Source organism: Schistocerca gregaria, chromosome 8 (genome assembly GCF_023897955.1).
Source record: "Schistocerca gregaria isolate iqSchGreg1 chromosome 8, iqSchGreg1.2, whole genome shotgun sequence".
NCBI classification, from domain to species: Eukaryota; Metazoa; Arthropoda; class Insecta; order Orthoptera; family Acrididae; genus Schistocerca; species Schistocerca gregaria.
Window position 1 is genome coordinate 93,581,932 of NC_064927.1, and position 22,753 is coordinate 93,604,684.

A 22,753-nucleotide genomic window follows, 5' to 3' on the forward strand; every position below is an offset into this window, starting at 1 on the left:
CATTATCTGTCACGTGCCTCAGTAGCTCAGCACTGCAGTAGGTAGTGTCTCTCAGTCTTAAGGTCACGTGTTCAATCCTCATCTGGTGCATTTCATGTGCTCTCCATGACAGCAAAATACACTGTGTTGTTGCTGCTGGTAAAGGCCTTATTTGCCATGTGCTTTCTTTGCACCAATCTTTCTCTACCTTGAAATCAAGGGAAATGAAAAACAGGGAAAATTGACACAATCTAAGAATATAAGCTATGAAATGGTCAGAGAAGTATCTGAAGATGATGATCACAAAGATTTCAGTGATGTCCCTCTTACATAGCATTGATGAAACATTTCCTTGTAATTTCTTTACTGTAATACTTTGTTTCCCTGAGTAAGTGCCTAATTATTTAAAAAGTTATTGGCTGCCTGATGTTCTTTATTAACTCAAGAATGACATGTTTCGCCTGGCTGAGGCATCATCAAGTTATGTTAAAAAATAAAAAAATTTCTGCCAAAAAGCATCTGTCAGCAAAGGTATGATACTGAATGAAAATGCCTTTAGTACATCTCAGGGAGCCAACAACAGATGAAGCAGCACAGAACAGTTCCTCACATGCAAACCGTAAACACAGCCATACAGTAGAATGGCACCGGAGGCCGGTCTGAATTCACATAGTGCATGCATATTTGACGTATGCTTTTTGGCAGATAATTTATTGATCTTTTAACATACCCTGATGAAGCTCTATCCAGGTTAAATGTACCATTCTTCAGTAAATACAGAATGTTATGCAACCTACGACTGTTTTTTAACCAGGAGCAACATAAGGTTGCTGTACCCCCATACTAATGTGGAATGGAATAATTTTTATAAGCGCCTAATTCTTAGGTCTCTCTTGTACATAACTCTTAACAACTGGTCATATGATGCAACCATATTCTGTAACTACTACAAATATAAATAAAAGTAGATCACACTTGAAATTTGTTGCATTTAAAGGCTTCTTGTATGAATCTGGAGCACACATTGCTTTATTGCAAGAAGTACTGACTACCAAGATTAAGATTTCTGGATCTGTAGAATTTCTAAATGTGTCCTGAAGCAAACATATGAACAGCTTTCTTAATACAAGAGGGGGTATCATTAAAGGAAGTTGGATAACTGTAATCAGAATTGGCAATATCCATAAATATTCTGGATGTAACCTTTATTAATGTTTATGCCCCATCAGGCAACTTCCATAGAACAAACGAAGCCCCACTTTTTAAAGAAAGCTTATTTACTTGTTAAGAAACTAACATCGTAGTTGGTGGTGGTTGTTTTAATAGTATTAGAAATCAAAAAGATCACACACACACACACACACACGATCAACCACTTGCCGTAGACATGGACGAATTTTGTTAAATTGTATCATTGTATTTCAGTGTCCATTGTAGTGTACTTGCCTGCATTGATCTGACCAAACAGCCAACACATAATTTTAAAAATCAGTGGACCTTAAACATCTCATTGCTCAATGACAAAGACATGGAAAAAAAGAGTAGCAAAAGCATGGGAGTTGCGTCTGCAATAGATGGACACCGAACGGCCTTAAACTGGTGGACTAAATGGGCAAAGCCAAAGTTGCAGAGCATTGCAATGCAGTTCAGTGTGCAAACGTACCGACAAGCACAACATGCTGTTGAATTTCATTATAAAATTCTGATGGACTTAGGTATATTTCCTACACTTGGTTGATAACTACATACAAATCCATTTTGTTCGTGTGTCTGTAAATATGACTAGTTTATGGAAGATAGAAGATTTGCCTGAAATTTTGAAAATGCCCTGGGAATGGTTTAACACATTTTCTCATTTCTTTTTGGTCCCACAGTTGGAATTATGCAGCCAATATCTGTTATATGGAGGTAAGAGAACATTAGTTATTATTTTAAAGGTAGCCTTGAAGATTGCAATGTTGCTGTGTAATAGAATTTTGATCTCACCTAAATATAAGCCAATATCTTAATCTGCTTTGTTATGTCATGTATTTGTATATGAAGAATAATTAACGTTTGTACTGGTTTATCATGACTGCCTCACAATGTTTTTGATCCCATTCAGCAGACTTACTGTGACACTTAATGTAAAGGTTGGTGACACAGTATGTCGTGTTCTAATTGCAGTGGTAAATACACTGCAAGTTAGTTTGAACACTGATACAACTTTTGCAATAATGGTTCCCTGACCACTATCTTCAATTTTTGATGACATCCCTAAGTGACCTTACTTTGCCTCACACATTCAAAGAAAACATGTACCATACTTAGACTGAACAAAACAACAAGACAAAAATATCATTTTCCAACATAGTTTCTGGAATGGGATAATGATATATTCCCACTATGTTATTGAAACCCTACAAGAAGGATCACTGATGATACGGAAGCATATAATAGGGACTAGTATACTACAAGAATGTTTACTGTGATCAGTTGAATATTTAATACATTCTGATTACACATAATAGCCTGAAAAACAAGCAAATATTTCATGCATGTGAGGACATCTGTACTGTATGAGCTAAATACAATGATTAATGAAAATATGCCACAATTTTCTTGTAAATATACATATCAAGTTTCTTTTAAATACACAAAAATGTGATTCACGACAACTTTGAATAAACTCTGGATAGATTATACATGAAGATGCCCAAAAATTAAATTTTCAGATCTTTTAACAGTTGTCATGTTACAATTACACTTTAAACACCAAACCAGCAGTATAAAATATAACTTATTTCTCAGCACACACTAAGGCTAATTCCAGGAATTACCAAATGTTTAACTTTACAAAAGGTATTCTAATATTGAACAATTGGAAGTCCAGGTTGTAATATCAACAATATTATGAAAAGAATAGATTGCTACTCAATATTAAGATGATTTGCAGAGAGGCACAATGAAAAGACTGTTACACATTGAGCCTTCACCCAACATGTTCTTCAGAAAACAAAACACACACACATATGACCACTGTCTCCAGCCAAAATGTCGCAGCACAAAAAGATAGCAGTTGGACATATGTGCATCTGTGTGTGCTTATGTGAAGATGTGCATCTTCTTTTCTGAAGAAGCAATCTATCTTCCTCATAATACTGTGGATAATCCTATTATTGTGTAGGAATATCTCTTTTCTTTTTCTCAAACCTCCCAGTTGACAAGAAAACTACAATCTTAAATGGTAAAAAGTAAGTATATTTTGCTAATAAAAAACACAAATTAAAATGGGAGATTTTCTTAGCTACTAAGAAGTCTGAATATTAAAAATAAAATTTAACAACAGACCATCACAGTAAAACAGTTAATATTGTACTTTTGCTCCCTAAAATTAAGAAGTACTCATTTAAACTTCACACAAGCAAAGGAATTATGCACTATTTCCTTCAAGATACATGCACACTTACAAATGATATGTACTTAAATATCTTCAACATTGACATCCATATTCCATTTTTATAGTTTAAATTACAACATGTAACCATGAAGCATCCATAAAGATAGTGCACTCAAATCTCCCATACACTAATAACCTCTTTTGGCACAATATGGCAGTAACAAAAACACACACATTTTTGCCAGTAATGTAGTTAATGATTATGTGCATTAAACTGAACACAATACCCTGACTAAGTGTGATCCACAACATGTTGAAAGAAAAGACATATCATCTGCCTTTAAAATGGATTTTGCACATAAGTCTAAAGTGATATATGGAGCAGAGCTACATAACACTAATTACAAGGAGAATGCATCTATAGCAGTTTGAAATAACACTAATATCACTGTTGAAATTTAGATCTCCTTTTACCATTTTAGTGTAACAGCGCTAAAAGCTTACTGAAATTGATCAACATGCTATAAAGTAAAATATCTGAAATTGCCAAGACAATGTGTATTACTTTAAACAAAGGAACAAAAAGAATTTTGCCGTTATTTGGAATCCTCCAAAATTGAGTACCATAATTACAAATATTGAAAATTTTAAGTGTAATTTGGAACCATCGCTGCCATATTCCAAAGACTGCAGCACAGTTCCTTTTACCGTTGTTGCTAAACACACTCTATAAAAGAGAAGAAGTGAATACTATGTAGCAATAAATTACACTGGATAGTACTGAGCAGATTAATAAGAATAAGAGACACACATACAAAAATATATTCACTGAAAAATCTGTCTAAAAGATCTGGTACAATAAGAAAATAGAATTAGCCCTACCTATCGCAAAGTAAAAGTATTAAATTTTGATTTTTAATCACCTAGTTTAAACATTTAAGATTCTAACAACAGAACACACGACAAATGATTTGTTATTCTCTTCTTTGCATGCAGCGACTTTTTTGTTCTTCATCTGCTAACATGGTTTACAGCATTGAGTTCTTGAAGCTGTGAAGAGAAACAATACTTACATGAGATACAGTGTTACTTGCCAGAGCACATTAAATGTCATGTTGATAATGTGGTGGAGTTTGAGACTGAATTAAAAAACTTTATGTCGGTCAATACCTCATAATCCATTGACATGAGTTCTTATAAATTTTTTGGTGTATTTTACATGATGCATAGTACATGCATTCCTCTTCTTTGGAAGTGTATGCATACCTCTTGAGAAGAATTTTTGTTTGTGGGTGTGGCCACTAGTGCACTACAGTTTTCATCTTTATAGTTTCTGAAATGCATGCTCTCAGTGCTTTTTTGAGATGTCTGAATATGTAGAAGTCACTTAGGGTGCAATCTGGTGCATAAGAAAGTTGTTTAAGATGTTAAAATTTCATACTCTGTATTGTTACTATGGTTGAACAGGCAGTGTGGGAATGAACATCGCCATATTGCAATGGAACACCTCCAGTCGGAAGTAGTTTCCTCCTGATTGCAGGTCAAATTTGGTTGCATAGCTGGTGAGAGTATGAATTATGGCCACTGTTAATTCTCTCTCACTGTAATACTTCAGAACTACACATTTTGCACCCTGAAAGGGAGTGCATACTACTGTTCCTGCCATAGTCAAGTGCAGTTCTGTCCCTGAATCCATTACCTTTGACCTGGAAATGATACAAACATACCTACCAAACTTTAAAAACCAAAAACTCAGGGTATTTAGTTTTAAAAATTAGGAGGTACAAATAATCAAAAAACTACTGCTCCTTTTCAGTGTAAACGTGAGACGACTGATGTGAATCTGTGCCTACGACATCACAAAGCTATATAATTTCTATAAAACACAGTGGCTCCCATCAGGTCACGACAGAGCCGCTGTTTACGTGGCGAGAAACCCGGGTTCGAGCCATATTCAACAGATTCGAATCTATCAGAGAGAGAAGAAGACGACGTTACAGTGACAGCAACTGTGTGCCACCACATGAGACATCCTCTCTCTGGTGACGATGGCCAAGATCCAAACAAGTAGCTGAAGGTATATAAGCATATAGCCAAATATAACAAATGGGATGACACCGTATGTTTGGCTAATGTATTTTTCTACTTGGAGGGCACTGCCAAGCAATCGTATGAGAACGAGGAGAAGTTCACAAGGTGGGAAGTATTCCAGGCAAAGCTGCAAGTATTTTGGCGACACACAATGACAGAAATGCAAGGCTGAAGATAAATTAAAGTGCAGGGCACAGCATCGAAGAAAAACTACAGTATACTACATTCAAGACCTCTTGGAGCTGTGTAAAATAGTGAACCCCAGAATGAAGGAGGAAGATAAGATTGCACATCTCATGAAGGGTGTTGCTGAGGACAGGTACACACACACACACACACACACACACACACACACACACACACACAAAAGCAGACATTTGTCACATGTGTGTGTGTGTGTGTGTGTGTGTGTGTGTGTGTGTGTGTGTGTGTGTGTGTGTGTGTACACCTGTCCTTTTTTCCCCTTAGGGTAAGTCTCTCCGCTCCCGGGATTGGAATGACTCATTACCCTCTCCCTTAAAACCCACATCCTTTCGTCTTTCCCTCTCCTTCCCTCTTTCCTGAAGAAGCAACTGTTGGTTGCGAAAGCTTGGATTTTGTGTGTCTATCGACCTGCCAGTGCTTTTGTTTGGTAAGTCACATCATCTTTGTTTTTAGATATATTTTCCCACGTGGAATGTTTCCCTCTAGCATAAGAATGTGTTGAAAATCATACTGCCGTGCATTTCTCAGTGGTTTGTATTAACCAATTCCACGAGCCCCTCCCCGCACTTTCGGTCTGTGGAATTGGTTATTCAGTGGTGGTCGTAGTTTGGGAGGGTTTTCCTGTGGTAATGTTAGGAGACTCACGCAGTTGTATGTGCACACTGAAGAGACATGAAATTATGTATCAAGGCTGAGATTCGTACCCAAGTCTCCTGCTCACCAGGCAGATGTGAAGACAACTATGCCATCCTGGCACAGTGGCTTTGTACAGCTACATGGTCTACTCTAGCATACCTCCCTCTTCAATACAAATTCCCAATTCGCACCTCAACCTCCTTGGTATTCCCCATGAACACTTAACAGCACTGCATAGACACTCAAACTGGGGATCCTGCCTGAAACCCAGGCATTGTGACTAATCAAGTGGAACTACAAGGGTTGAAACTTTAATAGTGGCAACTACTTATTTACAGGTCATACAAAATAGATACGTGTTTCACAGTTTTACTGAACTTCAGAGTAGTCATCAGCATAGTGCATCACCCACTGCCAGTGATGTGGAAGTCTTAGGATACTCTTAGCAGTGCTAGTTGTGCTGACAGAGCAGTGCAATTTATTGCTTGACAAATTTGTAGCAGTTCTGAATCAAATGCCGTGAAGTGTTTCCTTCAGTTTAGAAATCGGATTGAACTCACAAGGGTGTAAGTCAGGGGAGTGCAGTAGGTGATATAGCACTTAGCAGCTCCATCAGTCAAACAAATCAGTAACAGCTTGCACTGTACGTGCTTGAGCATTGTCCTGCAAAATGATGGTCAGGTCCTGCAGAAAACGTCATCACTTCTGTCTCTATGCTGTTCGTTTTTGGAACACCACCTATGACCAGCTTAGAGACAGAAGTGATGACACTTTCTGCAGGACCTGACCATCATTTAGCAGGATAATGCTCAAGCACGTACAGTGCAAGGGGTTACTGATTTGTTTGACTGCTGGATCTGCTGAGTCCTATACCACCTACTGCACTCCCCTGACTTAAACCCTTATGAGTTCAATTCTATTTCTAAACTGAAAGAGTGTCCTACGACTTCCACATCAGTGGCAGTGGCAGTGAGTTATACAAAATGCTGGTGACTACTTTGAAGGTCAGTAAAAGTTTGAAACACGTATCTATTTTGTACAAACTGTAAATAAATAGTTGCCACTATTTAAGTTCCAATGATAGTAAATGGTTCCAGAGATATTTTCAAAACTCAAACATCAGTAATGTACATTTTCAGACTGCAATAAGAATGAAAATTTGTACTCAGGCTGGGAGTTGAACCTGGGTCTCCAGGTCATTAGGCATGAACAGGAATTTGGATTGAGGGAAGAAGCATATTAGTGTAGTCTGTCGCTCCAGTCTGCATATATACATAAAAAAATACATGTCTGAGACTTTGATGCCCATTCACCGAATGGTGCCTCGCAGTTGCTATGGCACCTGAGGACAGGAAATCCCTCTGGCACCATTTAGTTGTCAATGTTGCACGCCTCCATGGACACCGCAGGAGAGCGTTACACAACAGGCTGAAAAAGTATAAACAGCTTATGGTGCTTCGTATCACTTTCAAATTGCGTCAAATTGCTTTAAACGGTCCCTAGTGGTTACACCCTGCATACCAGAACAAAAATTGTGGTCACTCTACGCTCCAAAGAGTTACAGGTCATGTTCAGTCGGCGGTTGCAGATCCAAAAATGTCCGTATAATAGCATTAAATCATCCAGAAGTTGTCAGCAGTGTCAAACATTGTCAAGATCATTTTATTGCTCATCGCACAGCAAACTGTAATTTTTGACCACAAAACATGTGGGAATCAGTGCCCCAACTGAAGTGGTGGTTTCACTAATTCATTCATGCTCCTCCTCAGGGCTTTCCATATCAATCCCAGGCAGTAATGTGTGAGATTTCCTCAGCCACTCATAAGCACAGCAATTGATTTTAACACTGGGTATACCAGTTCTGACATCCAGTGCAGAGGTGCCACAGGATTGAAATGTAGGTAAGTGGGAATGTGATGACCCACTCATCATGTGACACATCCACAATGATGTTGGATAGAATTGTGGCGAAATTTAGTGCTAATGTGGCGCCATTAACCCACCTTCCACCTCACATGAACTACTGAGCCTGGCCTTTTTCCACACATGCAGAAACCTTGCTCTTTGAAGGATCACTGAGCCCGAGGGTGAAGTTACAGTGCACCACTCTTTTGCACTATTACAGAGGAAAATTGAAGGTACCTTTGAGACAAATTGCAAACTGCTCCATCACAATGGGAGACAGTTACAGGGTTTTGAAAATGCAACACTTTTTCTTGGTCAGTGTATATGGTCCATCAATCTTTATAATCCTGTAGGAAACTCCCTCATACACCTTTCACACTTTCCTTTTTAATGATGATTCAACAACATTGCCCATTTGCTGTAGATGCATATGGTATGTTTTTCTCTGAACACCAGCTCTCAGATCTAAGGAGTTATGCAGATTTATCAATACCAGTAATATTTTCAATTAACTTGCTGACTGTTGACATGGAATGTTTATTAAATATTTTGCACAGCTCCTGTATGTCAATGGAACTGTTAGTTATTCACCACAGAAGTGTAATATGTTGATTAACCACATTCTGCCCTGTTACCTCTTTGACATACAATTTCAATTTTGTTCCAAAACCTTCCTATTCTCTTCATATATTGAACTGTTTTAGCCTGTCTGATGATGTTCCTCAGCTCTTTGCAATATAGTCTGTAGTGAAGTTCTGTTACTGGGCTGTGATTACCCTACATATTACAATACAGGTCCCATTTCCTCCTACATAACATATGAGTGCTACTAGTTGTGCAAATCACATCCTTATCAGTGCTGCATATCTGCCTGCATTTTTTAATAGTACAGAGCTATAAAAGAAAATGATATATGTTAGAAAAAAAATGTTTTATATTTGTCATTCATGTTGTCCGTATTGTAGACTTCTTGCTAAGTTTCCCCTCTAATGTAGATTTAAGTGTCACACAATATGGACGACTACTGATTTATCTGTTGCAAATGGTGGCATATTTTAGGTTAGACAGCCTTTTGTGATCATACATTCTGTGTCATTCAGTTGATACGATCACCACAAATGTCGCACTTGATATGGATGATAACCAGTTTCTTATTTACTTACAGACAAGTTGTCAGGTGAACAATGGTCAAAGAATCACAGACTACATGACTGAAAAAAAGGTTCTTCTTGTGTGCTTTCTCAGTGACACATTCCAAGCAGAAAGATGTAATCTGCTACTGAAGTTATATGCAAATAAATTACTACATACCTCTTTCTCTTCATCAACTTCATCCTCTTCGTCACTACCCGGCAATGACGTCGCAGGCGTCGTCGGTCGCGAACTGGCGGGAGACGGTGGTTCGGAAAGAGGGCGAGGGTACCTGAACTTGCCCAAGGCACCTTCGTCTTCCTCAGATGCCATGTCTGGGAACGTTCTCAGTAGGGCCTTCTGCCGTGCTTGTCTGTAGAACTGATAAAAAAAGAACTTGCTATAATTTAGTGAGGCCTGTAAAGGTGGAATATGGTAAAGTAAGTGAATACTATTCACAACAAATTGAAATTAAGTGCATTATGCAGAGCTGGTAATTCACACACAGTAAAAATGATAAATAGCATCAGTTTCGTAGAAATGTAACATTACTCAAACACACATATCTCAAGCAGCACTAGTGTGCTTTGTATTCCATCAATTCCAAGAACTCTCTTCTTATTTCTGACAGCTCTGAGATGACTATCATCAGTAAGACAGGCACAGCAAATATTACAAAGCAGTATGTTCTTATCACAAATCTGTCCATAGCAGCTGTTTTAAAAGTTGTAGACAATGATGCTCATTAGGTAATATTTGCAGAAGGCAGATGATCAATAGTTATGATACTGAGAAATACAGTGATGTCACTGACTGGGAAAAAAACCACTGTAAGAGAAACAAAGTTGCTAATATACAGACTATCTGTGCTGCAGCTTGGGGCATTGGTTTAAGAACAATCCAGTGTGCGTGTGCATCTTGGAAAATCCCCTGACATTCAATTCTGTCAGAGAAAATATTAAACAATACAGCTCTTTAGCTATACAAAATGACTTTTACAAAAGTTATTGTCAGGTGGTCACACTCTGAATTTTATGGCAATGACATTGCAAAAATTGAGAAAAATGTTAATTCAAAAAATATATGTTACTGAATCTGCTAAATCTACAAGACACCTATTAAATAATACAGGATTTAAATACAAGAACCTAAATGACGGTGAACAATTTTTTACTTGAATGCGATGACATACTGGTTCTGGATGAAACCTTTTTACTTAAAACCATTTACTGAAGTACATCTGCCAGAATTCCAGTCTAAGTGGGAGTCTTGAGGTACTTGTTGGGTGTTGGGAAAGGGCTCAGGGCCAGTTTTCCCCCCTTCTTTCTTTCTTTACTCTATTGCACATAGGTTCCACCACTGTCATAGACATCACTAAGTATCATTCGGTTGTCATGAACTGAGCTCCCACAATCAAAATACAGAAGGCTGACACTGCCACTTGGCTAACCATGAAAAATACTGTTTTCTCACCTACAGACACAAGAGTTGAAATGTTGGATAAGATATGTTTAAAGGTAAAGGTACTGACAAATGAAAGGGTCCACCAAGTAGCCACAAGAAACAACAGGTTTAAAACCACAGATGTTGAACACTCACTGCAAGTGGCCTCGGAAAATAACACAATTGAACAATGACAGGAATGTTGAGAAAGAAATCAAAGACACTGCAATCGAGCCTTAATCATCAACTGCAATGACAACTCATCAACTGCAGACGATGAAAGCAGTGGAGAAGACTACACATCATAAAAATGTGATGATGAGGATGATAGCTGGGACATGTGAAACATTTTACACTTTTGTCTAAATTTACTGAGTAGTTATAATATCAACTTTTGTATTGTAAACAAATGATATTGTATCCATTCACAAGCAGAACAGATTTATATCAGATTGGATTTCATAGGAGACTGGTGTGCACAGTGACTGTACAATGACTTGGAAAATAAGGTAGGTATTTACAGCAATGACTCACATAGTAATCCAGTTTTATTGAAGATCTAGGTTTCAGTTACCTTATAGCTATTACCACTGTATTCAGAATATGTTGTATACACCAATTATCAACTTTTGGCGGTGAGCTAATTGGCCTGAAATTCCAATAGTTATATTTTTTACCATGATGTGCATTTTTGTTACTGATTTACGTATATTTGCACTTCATATAATACCTAGCAGCGTCTGTAACAATTTTACACACTGTACCACAAATAAGGAATTTAATGACAATGCTTTTAAAATGATTTGAAATTCAAATAACGTACACTTACATTACTTCCACAACGGTATGACTGACATAGCTCAAATCAAAATTTCATGGTACAAATGTAATTATATTGATCTGTTCCATAACTCATGGTCTGAAGTGTCAGCAGCCACTCGCTAGGACACCCGATCAGAACTATAATTCGTTGCACTGGCTGTACCGAAAGCAATGCAAAATTACTAAATAACTTATATTGTAACTTCCTGGCAGATTCATATCAGCACACTCTCCACTGCAGAATGAAGATTTCATTCCGGAAGCTTAAATAGTCCCTATTGCTGATGTATAGAAGACAAATCAATTCTCTTATTTTTTGTTCCTTGAAAGTTGATAATGGATTCCAAACAGAAGCAGCATAAGCCTCTAGAATGTGCATAGTGATGACAGCACTGAAAACAGTATTAAAGGTAAGTAGGCACAGGTGTTTTCAGAGAGTAAGCTAACAATGTAGTAGCAGACCTATCCCCATGGATACTTTTGACACAACTAAATATAAACAAACACACACACACACACACACACACACACACACACACACACACACACACTTGAAAGTGTGATGATATTGTGGTACTAGAAACAGTGATGAAATCTTTAATTATGCACATTTAGCAAATATTTTGTTTATGATTGCTAAAGACTATTACAAGGATATGTATAGAAAAAGCCAACATGTAATCATTGGCTGCTATAATTTACTATATATAATTGTGCAATAAGATTATGGCACTTTCTTCTGTTCATTTTGCTATCTCTTGCTGTTGTCTGGTCATTTTCCTTTGCTTGTCATTATTAATCTGATATACTCAATGTGAGTAACAGCGAATTGGTGTACTCAGGTCTGTTAGTCTGTTAAATTTGATTTATTCTGAAATACAGACTTAGCAGTAAATGTGGTTATATGCTTTTATTTATCAAAATGTAATTCCATTTGCCGCATTCTTGAGTTTTTAGCATTTTTAGCACAAGCTGCTGTAGAAACGAACATATCTAGTCAAGTCTAGTACTCCGTCTTCAGGCCGCAAGTGGCCCATCGGGACCATCCGACTACCGTGTGTTGTCCACCATTACAGGGAAATTTCAATTTTCAGTATTTATGAAACAGAACGTAAAGTGCACAGACAGCTGCATTACCATTCCCCAGGAATTCTGAGAACTGGCTACCACAAATATTGCCCTACAAAAGGCATAGAAGTGATGTAAGTAAAAAGTCCAGACGCAATAATGGCTTAGCCCAAGGTTTAAGGTAAAATAATCAATTCTCAGTTTATACTTGTGTAAACATGAAAGATATTGACACTTTTTGCAGTAATGAAACTGTGATTTTGGTGTCTAATTCATACATTTATGTGCATGTAAGCACAGACACTTAATATTGTGAGATTGTTTTCCTTGAATAGACAGCCTAAATTATTTTCACTTGTACCAGAATAATTTAAAATATTAATCTCCAATTACTTTCAATATACAAAGCACAGAGTAAAAAAGTGGACATTATTTGTAGGCCCTACATGCAAGGCAAAAGTGCACAAACAAGAACCCACACAATTACTTTCATGTTTATGGATAAGGTATGAAACTTTCTGATCTTAAAGAGTGTACAGCCTTTAAATGTTTATAACACCACTTGCAAAAACATTCTGTGTCCATAATAATAATTTCTCATTCCAAAATACACTAAATAACTAACAAAAAAGTAGTAATATTTTCCATTAAGACATTACAAAAGTGGTGCCACATTTAGGAGCATTGTTTTTTCAATTGTTATAATACACAATTTCATATTTTTCTACAACCAATTATTTCAGTGCAGTAATTGTATTTGTATGCATTTGTTGTATGTTACACCTGAGAGATCATGCCTAATATGAGGAAAAAATTAGGTGGAAGTCTATGACTGTATACCACAAACAAAAAGTTCAAGGTAAAGGTAAGGTCAGCAGAGTTTAATTTCCCACCATTGAGAAATAAATAACTATGGATGCACAGCAAAACTATGGTAAGAGTAGTGACATTTCAGTCAATAGCACTGAACCATTTATAAGTGTGTTTTTTCTGTGACTTTTTTGTGTAGGATTTTATTGAATTTTCTGTGTGTATGTATTGTGAAGACTTGCTGTGACTTGTGTGACTAAAATGGTTAGACAGGGAAAACAAGTATAATAGCAAGCTAGCAAAGGATTATCTGACATTGAAACTGCGCCACCAACAGAGCATAAATTTATGAATTTATGAATTTAGTACATTTTACAGGCTCCAATAATTGGGCAGAATCCGTGGCAGTATGATACAAAGCAAAATTATCATAGGGAAACTGATAGATTACCAGATATGGCTATTGGCTCATGCATAGCTAATCCTTTCACTGAGCTCTTATGTAAATTACAAGAGAGATCAAGAATGCAAATGGTTGCAAGCTGAAAGAGAGAAAAAACATGACTGTTGACTGGGAAAAAGCAAAAATAAAATCTCAGAGGAAATTAAAGGAATTAGAAGCATATAAAGATTTGCCACAGCTTGTGTAATTTTTGCCTGTAAAAATAACTGCAGTGCGGACTGAGCAATTAAAGGTAAAAGAGAATGTAGCAGAAGTCACCAAAAGGTTTGATAAAGCTACTGAAGGTAATAAAAGTGCAGAATGTAATGTGAGAAAGAAGTTGAGAAATGTGACAATAGCTTTAACCAATAGTTGCAGACTAAAGATAACTAAATAATTGATCATGTTGAAAGCCAAATCAAAAATGTGAACCAATGCGTAACAGGTAAAAATAGACATAATTACAATGCCAATCTCAGTTGTGCAATGCCTGTGTCAGATGACACAATGTTAAGAAACAGAATTAATGCAACAGTTTGACAGTGGACTGCTTCAGAGGGTGCAGACATAGATATTGTGCTGTGAACGGTAATAGGCAGAATGCAAACATTTGTTCGGCATGCACAGACAGATATGGTAATACATAAACTTTCCCGAGCAAACTGACAACAAAACGTATGCAACAATCCATGTGGACAAATGCAGTAAAATGCTTCCAACTTTCTGTGTGGGCAGATGCTACAAAATGCCTTTCATTCAAACAATTAAGTAGTCACTGTCCAATGCAACACTTCGTTTGCGAGGGCAGTGCCTCCAACATCAGCATTGATAAAGAGGATTAAATTTCATCTATTTATACATGACAAAAAATTTGTACAGTCTGTAGTTTTCATATATAGTTTCAAAAATATCCTGTCCAAGATATGGAGTGAGAGGAAACGAATACATTTCAATCCAGGGAGAACCTGCATTGTGGGAAACACAAATTTCTTAAACTTGTGAAATTCAAGAAAAGTTTGAGAAGGCATTGTTGGCCAAATTTTGGTCAAACAGGATTCAGGAGCACTTACTAGAACAATCCTATTCACCAAAACTTTAGGATTATAAACAAGGGGACTCAGAAATTACTTTCAATGATATATCAATAAGACTTATTGGAATGAGCCAATCTCCAATAGAGATGTTAATACATTTTCGAAGGCAAGACTATCTCACAATATAAAGGAGAAATTGATAAACATGTCAAAGTGAGACAGACCAGTTTATGTCTGTTCAATTCTACAGACTTAACAGGAGAGGATTTAAAGCACAGTAGCAAGCATAATAATGGCAATTTGTCACTATCTAAGCATGACAAAAGGAACCATTCGCCACATAACAATGGCAATTGTAAATGAAAAATGATTACAATAATAATAATAATAGATCAAGTAATATATATAGTAATAATGGCAACAACCAGTCATTTAATAGGAAAATGATGACATGAGGATAGGAATCACTAGCGCAAATAAGAATCCAAAATGGAAAAACTCTAAGCAAGGAGGTTATTCTGTTCCATGGAGTAGTAATCCACAACTTATTCAGAATAACAGTCAAGCTTCCTAATGGATTAAATATACAGGCACCTCAGTGGAACAATGACAATCAAGGCCATACATATTGCACATGAGGAGTACTGCATACTGCAGCACCACTTCCCAACTTTAATAAGACCTCCAGGCATGCTGCAGCAAGTTTTGCACAATACGGTCCCCTACATAAAAACCGCACGCAGACTGCCTGTGTCCTACGAGGCGAGAAGGTTGTCTCAAAGACAATTCGCCATTGCTGAAGCGGAATTTGACACAGTATTGCAAGAAGCCATTATCTGACCTTCCAGAAGCCCACGGGTGTCTGCGCTACATTTATACCCAAAAAGGGAGGAGCCCGTCACGCGAGTGATTACAGAGTGCTCAACTTGTGAACCATGCCTAGTCTCTACCCACTGCCACTATTTAGAGCCACATGCTGCATACAGCCACCATATTCAGTATTGCAGAGTGTGCCAAGGCATATACCTAGATTCTCATGCCAACAGAGGACACTCTCAAGACTGTAACTATTATGCTATTTGTGTTTACAACCCATGGGCTACGTAATGCTGCATAAAACTGGCAGTAGTTCATTGACTGTCTTGTTCGAGCTGACCTTTTGTTTAGCCTCTTTGGACAACACCTTAGCACATTCCTAGCCCAAGGATCAACATCGCCAGCACCTGAGAGAAGTTTTGAGCATTTTAGAAAGTACAGCATGGCATTGAACACACAGAAATGTGTATTTAGACAACCTGAATTTTAATTCCTAAGTCACTGAATATCTTGAGCAGGCTCATGACGAGTCACTGAGAAGGTTGAATCCACATTGCAGCTGCCTAAGCTGTCTACAGTAAAAGAGCTACCCATGTACTTGGGAATGCTCAATTTCTACCGATGGCATTTACTAATTTACTACATACTGCAAAACAACTCCATCTGTGGGTGGGTTCAAATGGCTCTGAGCACTATGCGACTTAACAGCTGAGGTCATCAGTCCCCTAGAACTTAGAACTACTTAAACCTAACTAACTTAAGGACATCAAACACATTCATGCCCAAGGCAGGATTCGAACCTGGACCGTAGCGGACGCGTTGTTCCAAACTGAAGCGCCTAGAACCGCTTGGCCACACCGGCCGGCTTATTCGTGGGCAATGCATTTTTTGCACAAGCTATCACCTTCCTAGCAGAGTTGGAGAACATGCAATTGGGAACTTTTAGCCATATATTAAGCAAACTGGCACTTCCCAACCACAGGTTGAGGCAAAAAATTCATGATATACACCAAGCACAAGCCCTTAACATGCGCTCTCAAGAAAAATGGCAATACTTGCTCCCTGCAGCAGTACAGCGAATTGGAATTCATTAGCCATTTCAGTACAGACATTTGCCAGATATCAGGCATCACTAATGTGGTTGCAGATTCACTCTCAAGTGACGAGTGTCTCGTGGCCTGGGACATGATGGCACTTGCCAAGGCACAAGAAGAAGATCTGAAGCCTGCCATACTGTATGATGACAATGCGGCACCTAAGATACAGCTAATCAAAATGCCTGGCAAGAACATTAAATTGTATTGTGAGGTGTCACATGGCAGATCACTTCCTTTTGTCCCTGTTGCATTTTGCAGGCTGACGTTCGTGGCTTTAAACAATCGTCGTCACTCCGGAGTCCGGTCAACATTCAAGGTGGAATCTTAATGGTTCGTGCATCCAGGATATAGAGAGACTGCCACGAATGGACAAGAACTTGCCAGCATTACCAGCTTGTCACATTTATCCCTGATTGGAGAGTTCCCAGACACTACTTCACACTTCACAAACATTTACACTGATGTGGCAGGACCATTTCCTCTGTTAGATGCCAGCGTTCTATATTCACAATAACTGAGGGATATATGTAATGGCCTGAGTCAGTACCTACAGATATCACCTCTGCAGAAACACTAGTTACCGCTTTCACGTCGAGCTGACTGGCAATGACCAGCTGGCTGTTCCATATCACTGCTGACAGAGGCAGAAAGTTCGAGTCAGACTTGTCACTGGTACGTACGTCAACTTGCCACATTAAATCATCCTCTTAGTATTGTGTACAGTTTTGCAGCGTTCCAGAACTACGGCTCTAGAACACACTGGATCTCATACCTAGGTTTGATGCGCATGAGCTTCCACATGCCCCACAAATATAAGCCTTGTGTTCTGATCCAGAGAATATGGAAGCCACAAAACTGGGCCACCTTCTGTTCTCCATCCATAACAGTATGTCGTTTAGTGCCAATGGGCATGTAGATGTAGATGCTCAAAATTCTGTGGGGGAAATACACTCCCAGTCTCCCCTACTACATGCAGCATGGAATTAACTTACCACCTTTCCTACTTAATACCTTAATAATTGTGCCACTACATTCCATGCTGACACCTACTACCACAAGTGCTTTTTATCTGTATTTGATCATTGTTCCATAGTGGGGAATTTTGTAGTATGAAATTGTCCACTATATCAGTGTTTGATTTAGAATACTCACTATTCCGAGATTTCTCCAGTCAAGTAGATCACTCAGTCGTTCTGTTCGGTTTCGCTGAATGATTCGCTGTCTTCGATTCAGTCGTGCAAAATCATACATGTAGCTTGCCAGTTGCTGCACGGAGCCTTCAAGAGATATATAACGCCTATCTACAACATAAATACCGTAGCTCATGGGGTCTGCGATGTGTTCCTGCATGAAGCAGCCAAAACCTGGAATGAAAAATGGAAGCTGTAAAACACCTGTACAATTTTTTTAAACACAAAAATCACTAGAGAAGAAGATCAAGGAAACAACTATACTCTTCACATTGGAAGGTGGAAAAAATCAGCTACGGTCAGTTCCATAACAATAGTGTGTGTCTAAGTCAGTGAGTCTAAGAACTTCTCGAGGTATTTGATTTACCTCTACAGTTCCTATATTTTACAGCATCATGTGCAACTTTATCAGCAATTCAACAGACGGCACGGATTCTGTTATGTTCGACAACGCGAGATGTATTGCAGCGATCATCATTCTGCAGTGATTATTATTGTGCAGAGAAACTGTGTGGCAAATGTTCACAATTAATAGATGTTATGAACTGTAGTAACCAGTATTTGCCCCAGACGAACTGAATTTGGATTCAGTAAGATACAACTGAAAAAGAAAAAGTTTCAGCACTGAATGAAAAGAGAAATTCTAAAAAATAAATTACTTAATCCACAGTGGAGGTAAGGTACATGTCAATCAGGTTGAAATTAAATATGTTAGTAAACAGGTCCTTTCACCCAGCTTACTTTATTAAGATATATCATGGTGCATAATTTTTGTAGAACTACTGTCTTAAATATACAGTAATTTATCATTGAGTCATATTTTTCACACAATTATTTTGAAAATACAGAAAAAGAATGTGGAAATGAAACAGCAGTGGAGGAAAAGCAGAGATCATATAAAAGAAGTGAATAATAGAACTAGAGATTATGTGGGAAGTCTACAACAGATAAACTGATTACAAAAAGTAGTTAACTAGACAATCGTTCCCAGAGGACAGACGATGCTGACTGCCTGTGGTGTCATCCTCTGCTATACAGTGCCATTTGGATGCAGTATGGAGGGATGTAGGGTGAGCACCCCACACTCCTGACTGCCAACAGTTTTTATAGACCTCGGAGCTGCTGCTCCTCACTCAAACAGCTGCTTGATAGCCTCAAGAGACTGAATTCTCCCCACTGCAGTCCTACCACTGTAGAAAAATCCCTGATTGTACTGCCCTGCAGTCAGACACAGTGACCACTCAGCTACGGAAGTAGGCATATATTCATTATGAAGCAAAAATTAATTTTACAAACAACGAGTGATTGCAGCTGGAAGAAAATGTTGACAGGTGAAAGTAAAGTCAGTGAAAGGAGAGGAGGGCGGGGGGAGGGTGTGTGTGTGGGGGGGGGGGGGGGGGGGGGGAGTAAGGGCAGGGGGGGAGAGGGCAATGTTGAGGGAAGTAGGATTTAGTATCTGCCTCAAAGAAGAAGCAAAACACACACAATAAATATTTAATTGAAGATACATATAAATATATTATTAGGCAGCAATTTATGGAATATTATTAACAATATAAGGAATTATCATCTTTGCAAAAACTTCATACCCTTCCTCTCACAGAGCTGCACTTTCAGGTTAGCAACAGAACAAAAAAACTGCTCTGTGTATTGGTTTTGGTTTTAAAAAGTTCCAGAATTACAAAGACATTATGTGCAGATGAGATAATGTACTCACATAAAAAGCACATCACATTAGATTTTTTTATGAAAAAATGAACTTCAGAATTAAAGTGAGAAAAACCATGTAGTCATACATGTTATACTATGAATAAATGATGGAAAAGGGACTGGTGTGAAGAGTATTGTCAAACAATAGCTCCCAGTCAATGTTTCACTTTTGTAAATGCAGGCTGTTATGAGAGTTCTGTGTTCACTACTTCTAAATGACTACAACAACAATGCTTTGAAATGGATATAAAGAAATTAAAATATTTAGAGAGAAGCTTCTAGCATTCATCAGAGAGCAACAACTCCGTTCTGTTTGTTCCACAGACAAAATTTTGCAAGAAAATGGTTTCCTCCTACTGATGCTGTTCCACCTAGACATAAATCATATAAAACTCATCTGAAATCTTACAGCACCTCACTAGCCCACTTGAAAAAATAACAGCCAATACTTTTGTTAATAAATAAACATCTTGTTTAATCCTATGCAGCACAAGCCCCTCAAAGTGACATCAGTTCTGCAACTTGTGCCGCAGTTTCACTGCTTCCATATTCGAGCAGCTTTTCATTTAACCACAAAAGGCTGCCTGGATCTTCTAAAGATATTTTCACCAGGTAAAAATTACACTGGGAATAAAACCCAGAACCTCCATGTTACTTGCCAAACAAACTAAGCACAAGACCGTGCAGTCACCACTTTTGCTACTGTAACTTCACACGACTATGAAGGTTGTATGTCATGTCAAACAAATATGTGAAGATCACTGGAGGAGAGATACTTTGACAAGAAAACAAAATATAATAAAATCTGTTGGGATAGATTTGAAACTGACGCTGTCATCTGCAACTGAAACAGGAGATAACAAATCGACAAACACAGCTAAGGAAAAAGTGACATCACTGAAGAAGGTGGTTTTAGGTATACCACCTCAATGTTGTGAGCAACTGAGATGAGATATACTATACTGTTGTGTGTTGTTGTTCTGAATAGGTGCTTCATTCAGTGGCACTTACAGTTATGTAGTACGTATGTCACAGTGCTTACTTTTAAGGTTACAGGAGTGCCCGTTGTTGTTACCTCCCCTCCCTGCTTCTCAGGTAATAAGAGGACAAATATATGATGTGGACAACTTTACAGAAAGAGGTCATGGTGGATCTAGGATAGGTATAAAATAATAGTTTGGTAATGAATTCTTCCATCACATTCTGGTAGAAGCATTACATGTAGGAATGAGAAGCAAATCGTGTTTTGTTCCACTAGTTATACTGATATTTCAGAAACAAAATGCATGTGGAAGAGGTTCTTATTCAATTATTTGAAAACTGACATTGTAACTGTTTAATGATCTGATGTGAAAAACGTCACACCAGATGCTATCCCACTATATAGATAAGAAAGATAGTGATGATGTTTGATTTTGTTGGGCACTCAACAGCACGCTCATCAGCACCCCAACAGTCCCAATTTTTCACACTGTCCAATTAGTTTACTCAGTCCAGTTAAGCCACTGACATGAATGATGATGATTATGACAACACAAACATTCAGTCTCCAGTCAGAGAAAATTCCCAACCTGGCCAGGAATCAAACCCGGGACACCGTGATCCAGAGAAGATAAGAAAGAGAAACTATGAATTACAATTTGTCACTCAAGCAGTTTAGAGGTAAAGGCAACTGTTCACCAAATACTAGAGGCTCTGAGTCATTGACAGGCACACAAGCTAGACTGTAAACTTTACTAGCTTTCAGACAGATCCTTTCTTGAGCCAAGGAATAATTATGAAGGGCTTCAGAGGTAATTTATACATGCTGCCCACACATTCTGCACTTCCTGCACAGACAGTTCTGCTGTCGCACGGATGAGAGGTGCGTCAGTGTGTGGGAGGGAAATGGCCATGCAATAAGAAACCCACTACAAAGTTGAAGTACGTGGGACAGTACAATTCTTGTGGACAAAAAGTCTAAGCTGCAAACAGATTCACAGTGAAATTCTGATGCTACATAGTTAAAAAAAAAAAAAAAGGTCACATCCAGCCATAGCAAAATGGTGCTGACGATTTGATCGAGGCTGCTCAGATGCAGATGAAACTTATCGGGAAGGAAAGACGTGGATATCAATCACAAACAACAATGTCTACGCGTTTTAGGAACCCAGTCACAGCAATTACAGATTTTCCAATGGTGAGGACATTCACGCACCAGTTTTCCAATCACTTTCTAATTGCAGATTTTTATCACTGAGGACCTGAAATATTGGTACGATATTCTGACCATTGTTAACAGAGACTTTCTATGTCGAGAAAGTAGTGTTCCATATCTGTGTCAATTCTGAAGTGTAGTGCACGATCCAACAGTAGTCACTTAATGTGCATGCCTTGAATAAGTATTTTTCTGAAAGCTAGAAAAGTTTGCAGTCTGGCTTGTGTCTGCTGACAACTCAACACCTCTACTATCCAGAAAGATGTTACCCTTACCCTTAAGGTATTCGCATTCTGCCAGAACTTTCCATACGAAATTTGTCACTTGTGTTGAATGTAGACAGCTATTTTGTTCGAGCTTTATATTTAATATTAGAAGAATAGCTGATAACTAGAATGGTGTTGTATATTGCAATATACTTAACATGCCTAAAATATTTGAAGAACTTAGATCAGCTTTAAGACATTTAAACTGAATAATAGAATATATATTGTCTTGGTAGTGTTAATGAAGAAGTCATGGCTTGCACTGCCACTACTGGAGAAATATAACTAAAAAAAAGCAGCAGCAGCAGCAGCAGTAGCAACAACAGAGTTCAGAATTACTGGAACCTGATCACAGACAATAATCCTATGTGGTGGGTTGAAACAGGTCATCCCCATCAGAAATGGCATCCTGGAATTAACATTACACATCATATGTCATTGCTGGCATATGTTTGAGGATGCAGTAAATGGTGGGATAACATGGCAATTGAAAGCAAGCTACAGAAAGTACTATTAAATTCGCACAAATCAAC

General features: G+C 38.1%; 1 protein-coding gene across 1 annotated transcript in view; it reads right to left on the reverse strand.

Annotated features, from left to right (window-relative positions):
• Positions 1–2,440: 2,440 nt before the first annotated feature.
• The window catches only part of LOC126284121 (glycogen [starch] synthase), a 112,220-nt gene continuing 91,907 nt past the window's right edge, over positions 2,441–22,753 (reverse strand). Inside the window, exons 11-13 of the mRNA XM_049982811.1 lie at positions 18,010–18,221; positions 9,506–9,706; positions 2,441–4,408 (exon numbers count right to left, since the gene is read on the reverse strand). Coding sequence (XP_049838768.1) covers positions 4,370–4,408; positions 9,506–9,706; positions 18,010–18,221 — 452 coding nt within the window. The 3' untranslated portion in view covers positions 2,441–4,369. The remainder of the gene's footprint in view (positions 4,409–9,505; positions 9,707–18,009; positions 18,222–22,753) is intronic.